This window comes from Arvicanthis niloticus, chromosome 10 (genome assembly GCF_011762505.2).
Source record: "Arvicanthis niloticus isolate mArvNil1 chromosome 10, mArvNil1.pat.X, whole genome shotgun sequence".
Taxonomy (NCBI): Eukaryota; Metazoa; Chordata; class Mammalia; order Rodentia; family Muridae; genus Arvicanthis; species Arvicanthis niloticus.
Genome location: NC_047667.1, coordinates 25435396 through 25454273, shown reverse-complemented (window position 1 = coordinate 25454273; position 18878 = coordinate 25435396). Strand labels below are relative to the sequence as shown.

Sequence of the window (18878 nt, the reverse complement as noted above, 5' to 3'; positions counted from 1 at the left end):
AAAATGGATTAACAAAAGCACTAAGAGATTTTCTCCTATTTGAAAGGAACCTCTTTACTTTGGGAATGGAAAAGGCTACCTCTGCACATCTTTAACTCCCTAGGCATTTTGTTGCTTTTCTTGCTAATTCCAGCTTGTATTTTGGGCAATGTAAAAGCAAAGTATTTCTCAAAGTTATCTAATTTCTTCTAGTGGTCTAAATTCTGTAAAGAATATCATTTTAGGTGCCAGACACTTTTGTCTTGTCAAATTTCCTCTTCTAGTTTTTCCCAAAGCCTTTAAATGTACAACAGAAGACATTAAACAGGAAGTTTCATTTCTCTGATCTAGAAAATTAGGAGGAAGAGAACTGATGACAAACGGAAGTCAGGACACAGAAGGCATTATAATGTTTTGTTTCTGTTAATTCAAAATCCTCCTAGTATCCTAGCTTAAAGATCAAACACCACAAAGAAATGTAGCTGAAAGGAACAAAATGAACATTTCCTATCATCCACTGATGGTTCAAATTCTATTTTAAAAGGGGTCCACAAATATTTAAGCATAATCTTCACTCTTGCTTTTAAAAAAAGATTTGATTTGTATTTTGAGACACCAAAAACAGAGAAAAACTTAGCTCTTGTGTTATGACTTGGTCCAGTAGCAACATGTTAGGAATCATAACAATAACAATTTCCATAGCAAATACAAAACATACATAATTGATTTTGCTTTGCATATCTGGAGGCAGTAGGGACTACTTTTGTTTACAGCTAATAAGAAGTATGCCATCTGGTTCATTTACCAGAGTAATGGCCTCTGGATTCTGAGATCTCACAAAGCAATCAAGTTTGTGAACAAATGAACCAACTGGAGAGGAAGGACCCTTGTCAGTCGTTTTGTTTTATGAAATAAGGACACACTACAGTTCACCCATTATCTACAACTACTATTATTGCACAGAAAAAGGATATTTTAATGAGAATTTTCTCACTCATTTTTAAATTCCCACATAAGCCAGCTGTTATTACTGTTCAGAAATGTAAACAAACATCTGGGGGTCCTTCTGAGTTTTGTGACTTCCAAGACCTCCCCGAGTCTTGTAAATTCCAGTTACTGATTTGTTGACTTATTTATTGGTAGGTTCCTAAGTCTTATGAACCTCCTTCCCCCATTTACTGATGGAACGTTTCAATTAAGAAGAGCAGCATGACACTTACAATTTTCTACTTCATGGCCCTAGAACATGTGTGAACATATATTTTATTGTTGTCTTTGACCTTTTATTTCATTGATGCCTTCATTTATTCAACAAATAGTTCCTATGCCTTGTTATATATTAGGCATCGCTGAAGATTATCAAGTAATAAGATCAACTCTATCTTTGGAAGGAGGTGTGTGTGTGGGGGGGATGTGTGTGTGTTTGTATGTATGTGTATATGTGCTGTGTGCGTGTGTATGTATGTGTTTGTGTATATGTTTCTGTGTGCATGTTTTTGTGTGTGTGCATGTGTGTATGTGTGAGTATGCATGTGTCTGTGAGATGTGTGTGTGTGTTTGTATGTATGTGTACATGTGGTGTGTGTGCATGTGTATGTATGTGTTTGTGTATATGTTTCTGTGTGCATGTTTTTGTGTGTGTGCATGTGTGTGTTCCCACACACATGCACATGGAGTGCACATCATAAGAGAACCCTGGTGACAAAAGCCAAGGGCAAGATCAAGAAAGAGTCATGAAAGGGGTGGCATTGAAGTTAACTATTAGGAGATAGATTTTGATAGCTCACAGTCTTTAAAACATCAATGACATTAGGCAAATCAATAAGCCTCAGAAAGATTGACTATATCGTATATTTTATTTATTTAGGACTTGAGGATAGTTTGCCTTTATATGTACAGGCAAGTGTTGAAGAAACATGAAGGCAAAGACACACCATTTTGTAGAGGAACCTCAAAATCAAGACATGTGTTTAGATCTTTGTCTGGTAAGCAACAGGTAGGACAACTCTGGAAGTAGACACCAGGAGGCAACGGTTTGAGCACCAGTGCTCGTATTCTCATACGAGCCTGCCTCTCCAACCTATCCGGTGAGGCTAATGGCTGCATCTATGATCTGCTGCACGGTATGATAGTTTACGGTGGAGCTGGGTGAGAGTCAGAATGCGAAAGGCCTGACACATATCTAAACTCACTGAGGTTTGCAGACACTTCAGGCTGAGGAAGAATTGGGGGGCTAGTCTGTGACTTCAAGAGAGAGATGGACTGAGAGTGAAAACAAAAGAGATTTTAGAAATGGGAGGGGGTAGGTAGAAGTAAGAGATTGCTCTTTTAAGATGTACTCTGTGTCTGCCTCTCTCTCTCTCTCTCTCTCTCTCTCTCTGTCTCTCTGTCTCTCTTGTGTGTGTGTATGTGTGTGTGTATGTGTGTGTGTATGTGTGTGTATGTATGTATGTGTGTGTATGTGTGTATATGTGTGTGTATGTATGTATATGTATGTGTGTATGTATGTGTGTGTATGTATGTATGGTATGTATGTGTGTATGTATGTATGTGTGTGTATATGTGTGTGCATGTATGTGTGTATGTATGTGTGTATATGTGTGTATGTATGTGTGTGTATGTATGTGTGTATATGTGTGTATATGTATGTGTGTGTATGTATGTGTGTGTATGTATGTATGGTATGTATGTGTGTATGTATGTGTGTGTATATGTGTGTGCATGTATGTGTGTATGTATGTGTGTATGTATGTGTGTATGTGTGTGTGTGTGTTTGTGTGTGTGTAGACCATGCTGGGAACTAAATTCCTGCCCTCTGCAAGAGCAACAAGAGTTTTTAATCTTAGTGAGCCATCTCTCCAGCCCTGAAGCAGAAGATATTTGAATTGCTTTGATGGCGTGAGATGAGAAAGGAGGAGGCTGCAGGAAAGAGAACACATTTTAAACAAACAAAGTATCATTAGCAGAACTGAAACGCAAAGTGAGGGGCCCATTTTATTTTTTTAAACCTTGTTGAATTTGAAGTCCTAGGCTACTGTCGACAACATGTGCAGCATCCTTAAGAAGTTCAAGTAGGGATCAGGAGCTCAGATGCACATCAACGAGTTGTGTAGGAAGAATGGACCATGGAGAGGTCAGCCTGAAACACTCTGTGGTGGCATACGCCTATAACCCTGGCAATGAAAAGGGGCACAGAACTGAGAGTTGGGGATAACCTGGGCTACATAGGGAGACCCTGTTTCAAAATTTCCCTAACCTAAAAGAGGTCATTGTGATACCAAGGGAGTAAGAAAAAGAAGGAGGAAGAGAAGAGGAGGAAGAGGAGGAAGAGGAGAAGGCAAACAAGGATTGAGTCTTGAGCAATTCCTCAACAGAGCTGAGGAGCAAATGAAGGGAGTCAGAAGGGCAGCAGAGAGTCAGAAGGGCAGCAGGGAGAGGGAACTGAGAAGTGAGGGAACCAGGTGCTGACTGGAGGGTGACAGAACCTGCCAGGAGACAGGTTTCAGAACAAAGGAACATTCATCAGTCCTGCATACCACAGAAGTCAAGGGAACAAGAGCACAGAGTCACAACAAGATGTGATGGCTTGTGGGGGCAGTCTCTGCAGTGTGACAAGAGCAGGAGACACATTTCCAAAAAACAAGGAAGTGTTAGCTCAAAGAAATGATTAGTTATTTTGGATAAAGATGCATATGGGTCAAAATGAAGCAAAAGCAATCAAAAAGTGGTTCCCTCTCCTCCTTTAACACTTTGTGTATCGGTAAACTATCCAGGCTGTTCTGTATATTGTTGGTTCTGAAGTGTTGGGGGTCAAACCCAAGCCTTTTGCAGGCTAGAAGCATGTACTACCACCAAACTACATGCTCGGCTTTAAAAAAAAGTGTATGTGTGTGTATGTATGTATATAGAATGTGCTGCCATCCTAAAGTGTGTGTGTATATGCATATAGAATGTGCTGTCATCTTAAGGTATGTGTGTGTGTATCTGTGTGTGTGTATGTGTGTAGGTATATAGAATGTGCTGTCATTCTAAGGTGTGTGTGTGTATATATATGCATACAGAATGTGCTGTCATCTTAAGGTGTGTGTGTATGTGTGTGTGTGTGTATGCATATAGAATGTGCTGTCATCTTAAGGTGTGTGTGTGTGTGTATGTGTTTGTGTGTGTGTATGTGTGTATATATGTATATAGAATGTGCTGTCATCCTAAGGTTGTTCCGTATCTTTTTTCTTTTACTTGACCGTCTGGTGTTTTGGTGATCTCTTAGTATGCCGCAGTGGACCCCTCTGCGTTCCATTTCTAATTGAACAGTTCTCTGCCAGTGGACATTTGGCTTGTTCCCATTAAGCTGATCAAAAAAGAAAACTCTTCCCAGTTACGGAGAAGCCACTCTAGAGCTCTGGCCCTTGTTGCCTGCTACAGACTTTGCGGGTGTGTTGACTAAAAACTCCAGGAGCTTCTGTATTTATCCAACAGCAGTTGCACCCATGTGCCTCTCTCCAGAGTTCTTCCCTTTTGCATTTGCATCTTTAACTTGACTGAAGGAACCCAGTTCCTGCTCTGTAATCTCCCTTAAACTTTCTGCACAATAAAGCTTGGTAGGACGTAACAACAGCTCTAAAAATTTAAAGTGTGAATGCCAGGCATATGGCTGATTTGATCATTTGTAATCTGGGAAGATATATAGATGCTGTCTCCATGGTAACTATTGACACAGGAGGTACCTTAGATGCTGCCTGGGCCCACCTACTTTTATAGCAGTGAAAATCTGAAAGCAGAGGAATCGTTCTGGCAATCACACAGCACAAATAAAGAACAGTGCTGGCCTGGGGTTTTTATTTGTAGCCCAGTAATGTTCCAGTTACCCCCAAACACTCTTACCTGCCTTCAATAGTGTTTAAAGATGATGGCCGCTTTACTTATGACTCAGAAAAGTTGATTTGCATAAGGAATAATAAAGGAACAATTTGTTATAGGATTTGTGGAAATCCCAGTGCTGGACCTGGGAACCTGGAGGTAGGTTTCTCCCTTCTTCACAGACACTGATTCATGGTGTGGCTCTGGAAAGTTATGTGGCCTCTGTGTGTTTCTGTCATTGCAGGCGCACACTAGAACTGTTGTCAAGATTGATGAGGTAATTCTTGTAAAAGTTTGTTAGTTCTTCAGATGAGAGCCACAACTGTATCTAGAAATGATACATGGCAGGTGCCTCTGTCTCATACTGGCTTCTTAGAGGCAGCTAAACATCCAACTAAACCCATTAATTCATCAATTAGCTAAGAATTCCCTGACATGCCTTTACCTGGTGTGTGTGTGTGTGTGTGTGTGTGTGTGTGTGTGTGTGTGTGTGCGCGCGTGCGCGCGCACGTTTGTGGTAGAGCTAAGGACCCCACGCATATTGAGTGATCTACCACTGAGCTGTATCTCTAATCTCTAGTCTTAACCTAGATGATTCAGTTTACTTACAGTCTAGTTCCTCTAAGTTTCAGCCTAAGGTCTTCTAGTTACTTAAGCCTTCTTCCCAGTGGTTTCATCTACCTAATGCGGATAATAGAGCTGTGATGAAATTAAATAAGCTAATACATGCAGAACCCAGCCTGGTGCATACTGGTGCCCAGTGAGTGTAGCTGCCGCTCTGAACTATGAATGGATATATGGGTATGATTGAGATCTCTCTCTCTCTCTCTGTCTCTCTCTTACACACACACACACACACACACACACACACACACACACACGATTTAAAATATCAGTCCTCCATCTCCCTCTCCTTTCTGTCTTTGTCTCTGTCTCTCTGTCATGCTGTCTATGTCTGTCTCTGTCTTCCTCTGTCTCTGTCTGCCTCTCTCTCTCTGCCTCTGTCTTTCTGTCTCTGCCTCTCTGCCTCTATCTCTCAGTCTCTGTCTCTCTGCCTCTGTCTCTGCCTCTCAGTCTCTGTCTCTCTGTCTTTCCCCTCTCCTTCCTGCCTTCCCACCCTCTCCTTTCTTTTGAAGAGAAGAGTCTTATGTAACCCTGGCTGTTCTTAACCTCACTGTCTATCTCACGATAGTCTTGAACACCCGATCTTCCTATCTACAGTCCCCAAAGGGCTGGGATTCCTGGTGTGCTCCCCCAGATCCAATGCTGAAAGTCAAATCCAGAGCTTCTTATATGCTCGGCAAGTCAACTGAGCTAGCCTACAATGAGGTTTTCTGTGAGGGAAATAACAAAGCTTTTAACCTCTGGTGACACCAACCTGACAGTGAGGAAAAGCTGGACTTTTAGATCCTACAGGCTCTGTGTTTCCATTAAGAATTTGGTGTCAGCCAGGTGGTGGTGGCACATGCCTTCAGACCCAGCACTCAAGAGGCAGAAGTAGGCGGACTTCTGTGAGGTCAGCCTGATCTACAGAGTGAGTTCTAGGACAGCCAGGGCTAGTGAAGAAACCCTGCTTTGAAAAACCAAAACAAACAAAAAAGGTTTGGGTGTCGTTGCCTTCTCTTTGTTTTCTTTCTATTCCTTTTTGTTTTTCTTGTTTTTTGAGATGGGTGTCATGTAGCTCAGACTAGCCTCAAACTTGTTATGTGGCCTGGGATGGTACTGAACTCCTGATCTTTCTGTCTTAATCTCCTAACTGCAGTGCTGGATTTGTGAGCCTGTGTCAGCATGCGCGCTTCTTCAGCTGTCTGGTTCAACATGGAGTCCTCAGCACTTGGGAGCTCCATCAGTATGGGCTGCTGAGTGAGTGAATACACTTCTACATCTTTTCAAAGACAGAGCTCGAGGATGACCACAAGGAAAGAAGTCTGCTTGGTGCTTCAGGATTTCCAGGAAACTGGGAAGGGAGCAAGGTAGAGTTGTGATAGGTGGGAATCCGATCCTAGGTGGACTGACACCCCAGACCTGTGCAGAAGGCACCTGTGCAGCTGGAAGAGCAGGCACAAAGAATCGCCTGGCTTTGTTTTTTTGTTTTGTTTTGTTTTGTTTTTTGTTTTCTTCCAACAAAGTCAGTTGTCTTCAGAAGGCTGAGGAGAGCATTTCTTCTCCACAGCGATAGTCCACAGAGACTTCCAGCCTTAAAAAGGATCATTCTGAAGGTGTCACAAAGAACACCCTATTAGAGTGTCTGCCGTCCTGAAAATGAATCCTCCCTCTTTGTAATCAGGGTGTTTCCCTGTTAATAACAGGCTCCAACTATGACCCCAAGTTGTTTCCCAGCCTCCCTCAAAGTAAAAGCTGCTCATTGTTTCAGAGCTTCCCTCCCTCCTCATTGCTAAACACACTCCTTCCCAATTGGGGTCACAGTAATACTATCCTTACTAAAGCTTCCCCGTTGCATCGAGGGACAAGCCAGAGCAACTGCCTTTGTCTTGTCCCTTCCTCATGTAGTCTACTGAGGCTGAAACAGTTTTCAATGAGATTCGACACACATTTGTTGAGAATGCTGTCTGAGCGCAGTGCTGGGCTGGAGCACAGGTAGCACAAAGGTGACTGGGCCTGATGGCTGGCTTTGAGAATCTTCCATTTGCTTTTGGATTCACATAATAGACATAATAGTTCAGTATCACTTTCGAATTTTTCTAGCCCATAGATTTCTCTTAACTTGGTATGTATGCGCTGAAGCCTGTTGAAGTGGGATTCAAGAACATTATATTGAACAGCAGTTTCTAAAACACCTTCCAAGTATCCCTACCCATATATTTTTGCTGTGTTTTTTTGGTCTCTTATAGCATCTATCATATTTACGATATGTTCTCTTTATTGTATATGTGCCAGCCTCTATCCAGAGAGGGAACACGAATCCAGAAAAGTGCCCGAGGAATGGAGATAGAAGGCCTGGGTTTGAGTTTGAAGCCAGATTCCAAAACAAATGGATGGAGAAATCTTGGTCATTGCACTTGATCTCTGGGATCCTAAGTCCTACATCCTGAAGGGGAAGACAATTAGTGCTTAGTTCATCAAATAGACACGGAAACTAGTTACCATTTGAATGTGCTCTGACAACCAGTATTTATATGTTAATACATTAATTTTTCAAAGGGCCTTGCCCATGAGAAAAACCCTATTAATATTAATTGAATTACCGAAAAAATATGCCAATCACCCAATGGCATATTATTATTAGTGACTTTTTCCCTGCTTGGCATTGTTAGCAGGGCTTATCTATAATGCCTTATTGGGTTCAGGGAGGAGTGTTTCTAGGGATTAAGCAGAAATCAAAAGGGAGGGGCTTGCTATTGGAGCTGCCCTTTTTGATAGTAGGGACCAAAACTCCTCCCCTCATGTTTCATATATTTTTCATCTTAACGGCTACTGATAATAGGGAGGCCCTAGTTGTACAAAGGAAGATAGTTCTGAATTCAGACTGTGAGTGTGCCTGTACTATATCTGTGACTTAAAGAGGCTTTTGTGAGTCTTAGCTCTCTCATCTGTAAAATGAAAACAACCCAGGATTACATAACTAAAATCAAGCATGCTAAAACAAGAAGTGAGGAATTAGCAAGTTAACCAAACTAGGTGATAACTACAGTAACATTCTCCCTTTGACCCTAGACATTGACAGAGCAACTTCTACGAGGTTTAGCATCATATAGGTGTCAGAGATAGAGCAAGTCACCCTGAAAGTTAAAGGCATTTGGTAGTTGGAATGCAGTGTGACAAGTTATGACATAAAGCACATACATTGCTCTGGAATCAGTCTGGAAGGTGCCTATATGACAGTTCTGCATCGGAAGTTGGCAGTATCAGGGAAGGCTTTCTGGAGGGAGTGACTACTGTGGAGGAGGCTTAAAGTCGGAAGGACAGAGACTACAGTGCACAGGTCTGAGAAACCCATATGGGGGAACGGAGAGGGTTCTGACAAAATGAGCTGCGACAAATCGTAATTGTGGATGCTCTTTGTGGAAGGATTTATGTTTCTTTTTATGAGGAAACAGGAGGCACCAAAAAACCGATCCCTCACTTAGAAAACTTCAGTGGGGGGTATCAAGTTAAAACGTTTTGATGTGAAAATTATACGGGTTTGGAGAGTTTAAACCTGACCTTCAACCCCGGTTTAAACCCCATGGGTGACTTAACTTACTGCATCCCTCCATAATTTCGTGGTCAACCAGCTGCAGCATCTCTCTTTCAGGGTTACTGCAAGGACTACATGGGTGTGCAAGGCAAGTTCTTAGCAATAGTTGTGTGACATAAGCAGCATTTGAAATAAATATCAATTCTCTTGGCTGAACCACGTGTAGCGGGAGGGAAAAGCCTCTCTCCTCCCTTTCTTTCCTTCCCTCGTCCAGCAGTATCAGCGGCAGCAGCCCAAAGCTGCGGTTGTACAGGACGTTCACTCCAGCGGGCACCCTGCTGATTAATGGATAGGGGCGCGGAGATCGTCGCGGGCGGCAGCCGAGCTGGGCATGCTCAGTGCGCACGGCGGCGCAAGACAGCGGCGGGGGCGGGGCCGGGCGCGACAGGCGCATGCTCAGTGTTTCCATCTGCTCTTTCCATCCAGTGCCGCAGCCGGAAAACCGCAGCGGCGGCGACGGCGGCTGAAGGGGAACGACGCGTCCGGCCACGGGAGGGGTAGCGGAAAATACGAGGACAAGCCCGATAAGGCAGGAGCCGAGGGCCCGTGATTTGCGGCCTCCTCCAGGCCGCTGCCTTGGCCGTGAGCTGCGCCGAGGAGGCGGGCGGCGGCGACGACGAAAGCGCCGGAGAAGCGCCGGGCCGCGGGCGGCTCGCGCGCTGCAGCGATTCTGACGTTTTCCGCGGCGGGTCCCGCGGCCCGAGGGGCGGCCGTGAGTGAGGCGGGGCGTGCGCGCTCCGCCATGGCGGGGACACTGTCCGCGACGTGATCGTCCAGGCTGCCCCCGCCCGAGCATTCCGGGCCCTCGCAGCCGCCACCCTCCTGCGAGCCCGTGTGACTAAACGGAGACAAAGAGGAGGCGGCGGGGCAGACCGGGGCCGGAGCGAGCGCGGCCGGGTGCCCGCCTCACGTCTATGCCCGGGGCCGCGGCGGCTCCCGCGGGCGGCGGCGGGCTCGCGACGAGCACAGCTGAGCTTTTCCGTGCCCGGCACTCGGGAGGGCCGCGACCGGCGCGGACGATCTGAACTCCTCTCTCCGCCACACCATGTGAAGGCCGTCGTCCCTCCATCCCGACCAGCCGCCGTGAAAGATGGGGGATGCTGCAGACCCGCGGGAGATGAAGAGGACGTTCATTGTTCCAGCCATCAAACCCTTTGACCACTATGACTTCTCCAGGGCCAAAATCGCCTGCAATCTGGCCTGGCTGGTGGCCAAAGCCTTTGGGACAGGTAAGTGGTGTCGTCCCTTCCTCTTCCTCCCGATGCTGTCCACATCCCGGTTTTTGTTCCTGATTCCAGCCCCCTCCCTCCCTCATGTGTATCTTCCGGTACAGGTTCAGGGAGATGACGGGAGATGAGCACAAGGAGAAAAGAAAGAAGGCAGGTTTGGTCTTAAATGAGGTGCCCTTGACTGACGCGGGAGGGGTTGACCGGATTCCTTTTATTGGATAGCGTGTGTTGTCTAAATTCAGCGAGCAAATTATCGTGTTTTCCCAAAATGGCTTTAGTGTGTGGTGCTTTCCTTATTATCCTGCATACGTTTCCCTCTCGGTCATAATTGTGATTACCATACCAAGAAATCCGAGTTTATTACTGGAAGAAGGTGGGGTACTATATTGATTTTGACATTTGTAATGGTGGCTGCTAGGCTCTATAGGATGAAAGGTGGTCATTGTTGAAGTGCAGTGTCTTTTGTAGTCATTCCTTATTTATCTCACAGCCTTTCCTATACATTCCAAATTCTCGTTAAGCCACCCATTAAAGCCAATTTTAGTTTTCTGACTGTATGGTGCTTTTTCACTTAATGTCACTGAGGCATCTTTCCTTTTCCAAATGAATTTTGACGTCATAAAATCAGATAAACAACACCTCCTTACTTTGAGTTTTTCTTTTTGAAGTAGAAGTGTTTTTTTTTGGGGGGGGGTGTTGGGGGAGAACGTGTTGTTGACATAGTAATCCTGTAGTACAGTGGTGATTAAACAGTCCCTCTATAATCCAGCCTTTGCAGAATAACAGGAAAGGGACCTCCTGCTGGAATCCCTTAGCTCTTGCTTTAGGAACCCATGTTGTGGAATGCTTAAAAAAAAAATGAGAGAAGTTCCTCAGTGCTTGCAAAATGCTCTCTGGATTGTTTGTGGAGGATGACTGATCTCCAGTTGTAGGACTGTGAAAATATGTGGCTAAGTGGTTTAATCCAGCTTTATTGTTTAACTTTATATACAGGCAAGTGTTTACAAAGATTGTACCTCTAGGTTAAAGACTAGATGAATTTCCCCACTGTTTGTAAAAGTATTCGAATTAGTTTAGAAGGAATTTTTATGTTTATGTCTGTCTTAATTTTATTTGAATTCCTATACTTTGATAGAGAGCTGACATCAGATATGAATGGTTTTTTTTGAACTAATTTAAGTTTTAAATGAATAACAATGATAGGAAGCACAGATAATACTTTTAAAAATTTTGATATAAAGAATGGGAAGCAGTATACCAAATAACCATTTGGAGAACAAATGAGGCGCTTTAAGTTTGTAGAGAAAAGGGAGATCATAGTTTCCTGTGTGGAAGCTGGAAGACAGAGGAGACCAAAGGCATTTTCTTGTCATCTGAAATGGAGAGGGCACTTAAAGTACAGAGGTGAATGTTTGGCTCTTCATTCTCACAGAGGCTTCTGAGCAGAAACGGCCTAGTCTCTGGATGTGTGTCAGGGTGGTCTCTGATTGTGGAGTGCGTGAACACACTTGAGAAGAGAGGAAGTAAAGGAGCCCACTATCAGCGGGATCTGACTTCCTCAGGCCCTCTGTGGTCTTTTGCATTTACATCTGAGGCAGTGCTCAGCATTAAAGCAGGACCGAGCCAGGGCAGCAGTTGGCTTGGAGAAAAGGATCTAAGTAAGTCCTTAAGAGAATGACTTAGAAATTGAAACATTCTCTAAAATGGCTCTTTGTGTGTGTGTGTGTGTGTGTGTGTGTGTGTGTGTGTGTCGCCTAGTACTTGATATGGAGCCCAGACTGGCCTCAAACTCATAGCAATCCTCTGCCTTAGTGCTAGGATTACAGATGTATGCCACCATGTTCCACTTTTGCTTTGCTGTATTGACAGTCTTTTTTTTTTTTAATGATGTACTTATTTTTATTTTATGTGCATTGGTGTTTTGCCTGTATGTGTGTCTGAGTGAGGGGTGGGATCCCCTGGACCTGAAGTTACAGTTAGGAGCTGCCGTGTGGGTGCTGTGAATTGAGCCCCGTCCTCTGTAAGGTAGTCAGTGTTCTTAACCACTGAGCAGTCTCTCCAGCCCCCACTGGCATTCTTTAAAATGTGTAACATAGACTTCTATAGAGTAAACAGAAAAAAAGTTAAGTTTTTTGTACATATTTGGTGCATGTTTTATTTGCCACATACACACAAAAAAGTTAATTAAATAAGTATTTCAAATTGTTTTCAAAATGTTAACTCAGCTTCTCAGGATATTGTATGTGTTTTTTGTTGTTGTTAGAAATGTTTAAAGTTTTAGAAATAATTTGTTGTATTGTGTATTATTTGTATATTCTGTGTGTGCACACGAGTGTGTGTGTGTGCTCCTGCTTCCTCACCCATGAGAGGACAACTTGCTGGGGTTGGTTCTCTCTTTTTCCCATGTGCATCCCAGGGCTAAAAGTCATGTTGTCAGTGTTGGTAGCAAGGGCTTATACACTGAGCAATTTTACTGGTCCCTTTTCAATTTGATATACAAAAAATTATCAGTTTTAGAGCTGTATGTTGGAAAAGCAATTTATAATGGTTAACGCAGAATCAATTGTAGGCAAAAAATAAACTAATTGAATTGTAAAACCAACAAGACACTAACATAGTGATGATACCTAGAAAGCAGATATGGGGAATTTGTGTGAATAATACTCTTGTCCTGAAAAATATTCCAAAGGCTTCATCTTTTGGGGAGGATGTGTTTTCAGTAGTTTCTTGTTTTTGAAAGACAGTGTCTCATGGAACCTAGACTGGTCTTGAATTCACCATATAACCAAGAATTACACTAAACTCTGATCTTCCTGTCTCAGTTTCTAGAGTGTGTGCTAGAGATTACGGGCTCCAGTCTTAACAGTTTATTTTCTCAAAAAATGCCTCTATGGTTTTATGTAAATGAAGAATGAGTTTGTGCAGATGAATTTACAGCAGCAATAGTATTCTGGTTGTAAAAGAGGATAACCTTTATTGTGTTTGAAGACTTAACATATTCAAGCAGCATATAACTGAGATTGCCTTAAATGTTTTGTTCTTAAGTCTTCCAGCTGATGGGTATAGAATCTCTTGGAATGGAGTTTTCTCTGCCCCCCAAGTCCCTGTGTGTGTGTGTGTGTGTGTGTGTGTGTGTGAGAGAGAGAGAGAGAGAGAGAGAGAGAGAGAGAGAGAGAGAAAGAGAGAAAGAGACAGAGACAGAGACAGAGACAGAGAGACAGACTCATATAGCCCTGGCTGATCTTAAACTCACAATGTAGACCAGGCTAGCACAGGATCTCAGAGATGCTTCTGCCTCTGCCTCCTAAGTGCTGGGATTGAAGTTATGTACCACTGTGCCTGGGGTGTGTGTGTGTGTGTGTGTGTGTGTGTGTGTGTGTTGATACAGATTCTTGCTGTGTAGTTCTGGGTAGCTTAGAGTTTCTGTGAGTCCTGTTTGGCCTCCTGAGTGCTGAGATTGCATAGGTGAGCTGCATGCCCACCTTAAGGCTCATTTTGTAGTGTCAATTTATCATGTTAACCTTAGTAGCTATATTTTCATTTTGTGTGTGTGTGTTTACATGTGTACATGTGCCTGTGGAGGCCATAGGCAGAATCACTCTGCTTTTTGAGATAAGGTTTCTTATTGAACCCACAGTTTTCTAATCTAGCTTGCAAGCCCCAGGGATCCCCCCCGCTCCTTGGTGTTGGCATTATAGGTCCATGCTCCCACCAACCCTGGCTTCTTTTTGAGATCTAAACTCAGACCCTCATGCTTGTGCAACAAGCACTAAGCACTTTTACGTAAAGACAGAGCCCTCTTCTCAGCCCCTCGTTTTCCTTATTCCATCTAGTTAGTGATATAAAATCATTTGCTGTTATAAGTATACTTTGTTACAGTTCTGTTAGGTATCAGCAGATATTGTTAAAATCCTATAGAACTCCTGACTCTTAGATGTTTACAGGGATTGTTAGAGCATTGGGTGAAAAAAAAACCAAAAAAACAAAACCTCCAAGCAGAGGCTATTTGGGACATTATTGTAAGAGTTTGGGCAAGATGTGGTGAGGGCTCAAGGTGGGATATAATAATAAGTCTGCTGTATTTATTGAGCAGTGCCTGTGTCATACATGTCACACATAGTATCTTATTTTAATCCTCATGATGGCCTTAAGAGGTGGAAACTGTTAGTCATCCCAGTTTTACTTGATGAGGAAAATGAGGTTTAGGAGCTCATCCAAAGGCATCAAAGTGATGGAACTGGGATCAGAACCAGGGAAGTCTGACTTCTGTGTGTGCTCTTAATAGTTAAGAACTATTTTACATGTACCAAAGGGGTGGAAAAGAAGCTCATGACAGAAGTGTTGCGGAAATTAAGTCCCTAGTATTTCTAGAAGACTGAATTGTGGGATAAGTGGGTGACTGCTTTGAAGAGTATGAATGAGGATAAGGCCACCTAAGGATTCAGAGAAAGTGAAACTCAGAGACTTCTTGACCATGAAGGTAAAGTGTGATACCAGTTAACAGAGAGGCAGATGTTTTTATTTTATTTTTTTAAGATTTATTTATTATGTGTACAGTGTTTTGTCTGCATGTATGCCTGCAGCCCAGAAGAGGGCAACAGATCTCTTTATAGATGGTTATGAGCCACCATGTGGTTGCTGGGAATTGAACTTGGGACTTCTGGAAGAGCACCTATGCTCTTAACCTCTGAGCCATCTCTCCAGCCTCCATGTTTTTATGTTCTTGAGCTATGTGTAAGTCCAAGTCTGTTGTCTGGAAAGTCCAGTAAAGTAGAAAGTCACAAAGATAAGACTGCAGTATGGCTCAGAAGCTGGATCTAGAAATAAACAATTTGCTGTTCTGTGGATAGCAACATGTAAGTAAGGTTATGAGGAGATATGATTGCAGAGGACAAGGAAAAAGTTGAGGGCAGTTTAGAAGTGTGAGTGCTTAAAAAGAAGCAGAGGCAGGGCAGGCAGTCAGTTAAGCAGGCATTGAGAAGTATATAGACCAGTGAGCATGCTCAGCAGGGGGAGGACCTCAATTCAGATCCTAACAACTTGAGTTTGATCCCTAGGAACTACACAGTGGAGGAGATAACTGACTCTGCCAAGTCCTCCTGTGACCTTCACATGCACACCATGATGTAAGCTCCCTGGCCCCAAATTAAATAAACAAATAAATAACCAAATGAAGTTTAAATGTTTTAGAAGAAAAGATAGTAACCCTGAAGCCCTGGGAGGAAACGTGGTTTGACAAACTGGTTTTAAGCTGAGGTGAAAGTCTAGCTGCTGAATGGTCGGGATGAGAGCTGTTTACTGGGAACAGTGATGTAGAACATCTCATATAAGTTTTTCTTTTAATTCTGAGAAAAAAACCAAAATATTGGGAATAGCATAGAAATGGGTTTGAGTAGGGCTAAAACTTAAAATTTCACGAAGCCAGGTGGAGTGGCACATGCCTATAAAGCTACTACCTGGGAGGTAGCAGGGGGACCAGGGGCTAAAGGTCATCCCTGGCCAAAATTATTTAACAAGTTTCTTTTTGTCTTTTGTGTTTCTAAGTTGATAATTAGATTTAATGAATTGATTACATTCAGCATTTGTTTTTTTTGTTTTTTTTTTAAGTTGTATACTGTATATGTGGGTTTTGTTTAATAGGTGACACTTCATATCTGGCTATGATTCTGTCATGATATCTTCTTTTGTTTGTTGGAATGCTCCTTTAAAAATAAACTTCTCGTATATTGTTTGGTTGCCACAAGTGCTGTGTGGGAAATTACCCTCATACATTAATAACCTCTAAGCACACAGACAGCCTAACCAAGAGGTCTTGGAACAAAAAGCAGACAAAATAACTTGAAATGCTTACCTCTCATGACTTGTTAAATCAATTTACAGGAAAAAGCAAAAGGAAAAAGGTAAGCTAGTTAATATACTTAGGACAAGGTGGAAGCAGGAGGAGCCATAGTCCAAATTCTGTTACAGACAATATTTCTATTCCCATTTCTGCCACTTGAGCTTTTCCTGCAGTTGGTAGGGGGGGGATCAGGACAAGACGTGAAATTCCAAGGAGCCCCTTAGGGAAACAAAGGCCACTGACACATACTGTCTTTATCAGAGACACCAGAGGAGTGAGCATGTCTGCCACAGTAGGCTTGGTTAATAGTCATGGATTTTGTGTTCATTGTGTAGCAAGCATATAGGCCAAAATGGGGATCATTGCTGGATGACTGGATTAAGGACTCATGAATAGTAATTTTTATAGACCTTTTCCTCTCTCTGCATATTTACTGTATCACAAATATTAAGTACCATATATATCTATATATCTATAACATGAATATTCAGTATCTAGGTGCTTCATGAACATGAGGGTATCTTTATTTTTTCTATTCCCTCTGTTATATATATATATACTCCTAACAATGTCAGTACATTCTACTAAGTCTCTGCTTACTAAACTTTTTCTTACTTGAAGTATTTTAACACATTTCACCTATGTTTCACTAACTACAGATGCACTCATGTTTTATAATAGAATCCAGCAGTCTCTTAAAAGTAAAGGCACATTGAGATATAGAGAAGGCAAGATAAATGGTATGTTCTTTCCTTTTTTTTAAAAAAAGGGAAATTGGACCAAGTTGAATGAATCACTGGCTCCTGGGAATATAAAAGGGTATAAAGAATAAGAAGAAAGAACATTGCAGCATGGATGACCATGTGCTGAGACTCTGTAGTAGACAGAACTTGGTTCCTAGGAGCTGAGTGTGGCTGGCAGAAATATGATCGCTTTTTTCTTGCAGGCTAGAGGAAATATTTGAATTCTTACAGAAGGAAAAATAATTGAAAATCCTTGGGATGGACGGGGGTCTGTGCCACGATTGAATTTGCTTATGTGAAATAAGCAGTTTGACTAGAGAGAATGACTTAATTTTAAATTTTATATTAATTAATTAAAAATGTGTGTTTGCATGCATGTGCTTATGTGTGTGCATGTGTATATGTGCATGCATGTGCTTACGTGCTTTCATGGAGGACAGCATTAAGTGTCTTGCTCTATTGCTCTTCACCTTATTTTTGAAGACAGGTTTTCTGAACCTGGAGCTTGCTGTTTTGGCTATGCTGGCTTGACACCAAAACCCCGAGGACCCATCTGTCTCCTCCCTACTCACCCCCCTCCCCGTCCCCAAGCACTGGGGTTAGAGGTGTATGCTGTCATGCTCTGCTTTTTACATAGGTGCTGGGGATCTGAACTTGGGTTCCTTTGCTTGCATGGCAAACATTTTACTCACTGAGCTATTACTGTCTCAGCCCCAAGGAGGTATGCTTGGAGGGAGTGCTGTAGAGTGAAGATGGGAAGATAAACTATCGATAAATGTAGACTTGAGATGAACAGTGCTGATCATGTGGACCAGACAGATGTTAGTAGACATGGGGCAGAGAACTGGTACTGGCTTCTCAATATTTTTAAGGGATGAGAGGGAAATAATAACGACAACTCCTAGGTTTCTGATTTGTATACAATTAGGTAAATACTGTAGTTCATTGGTGCGTGAAACTCTGGAAGGTCTCCCTTCTCCTCCCTCTACACAAATACATGTATACATTATATTTGTATATGTATTGTACCTATATAGATAAATATAGATAAATATAGATACAAATATATGTGACATTTTGTATTTGACTATGTACTTGGGGCATGGTACCCCAGTTTGTCCCTAAATATTTCACTGTATTTTTTAAATGTAAGTTAATTGTGTTAAGTAATTTCTATTAAGAGATCAGGAAATTAACTCTGATATATTTTCTAGTGCACAGCCCATCTTCATTTTTGTTTCAGTGTTAATTATTTCTATTTTTTCTCATTGCAGGATCAAATTTAGGATCATGCATTGTATTTAGTGTGTTTAAATTCACTTTTGATCTTTAATAGTTCTGTCATGACATTAACATTTGAAACCACAAACACTGAGCTACATGCTGAGCTGAGCATCAAGCTTTTTCCTTAGGCTTTATGTTAGTCCTTGCCAAACTACCTTACGATGTGTGCCTAGTAAAAGCAGCCAGTTTTCTGTGGGAGTTGATTGGCTCACTTCTTCCTGTGTGTTGCTCCTTAAAGCTCTGGAATGCTGGCCTTTCTTCAGCAGATGTCTCCCTCCACCTTGGCTCTGAGTGACCAGAATAGTGATGAGGTCCTGGCATGGGCTCTGGTTGTGCCCAGTACAGGAGTGCCTGGAGAAACAGGGCACAGAGATCTCCCTCAGTTAGGCTGATAGAAACGCAGGAACGAGAGACTATGTTCCTTCTGGTATTTCTATCCTCTTTGACTTTCTCACCTTCTTTTCTCTGTGTGCATCCCTCTTACGATCCCTATTACCACCAGAAACACCTGTCTCTCCACCAGCAGGTTTCCCCTGTTCCTCTTTGGGTAGAACTGTCTTTGCATTCCACGGGGGCCCTTGGCAAGGGTGTCTCAGCATCTGAAGACAAGCCAAAGGAACCATGTTCACATAGAAGAAATTTTCCTTACCAACTACTTTCCTCCCAAGATCAGAGTGACTTGACAGCCTCTTACCTGTGGAGATACCAGGAAGGTTTGGGAGTTTAGATGGAGAAGCAGTAACTCCTTT

At 42.6% G+C, this 18878-nt stretch overlaps 1 protein-coding gene across 4 annotated transcripts in view; it reads left to right on the top strand.

Moving 5' to 3' along the window:
* Nucleotides 1-9716: 9716 nt before the first annotated feature.
* Nucleotides 9717-18878, top strand: part of Camsap2 (calmodulin regulated spectrin associated protein family member 2) — a 73010-nt gene continuing 63848 nt past the window's right edge. For 2 of the 4 annotated variants that reach the window (XM_034512882.2, XM_034512880.2), the window contains exon 1: nucleotides 9983-10263. In XM_034512882.2, the coding sequence (XP_034368773.1) occupies nucleotides 10125-10263 (139 nt within the window). In that variant the 5' untranslated portion in view covers nucleotides 9983-10124. Of the gene's footprint in view, nucleotides 10264-18878 lie in introns of all 4 variants that reach the window. The other 2 variants (XM_034512883.2, XM_034512884.2) reach the window with 2 other exon arrangements.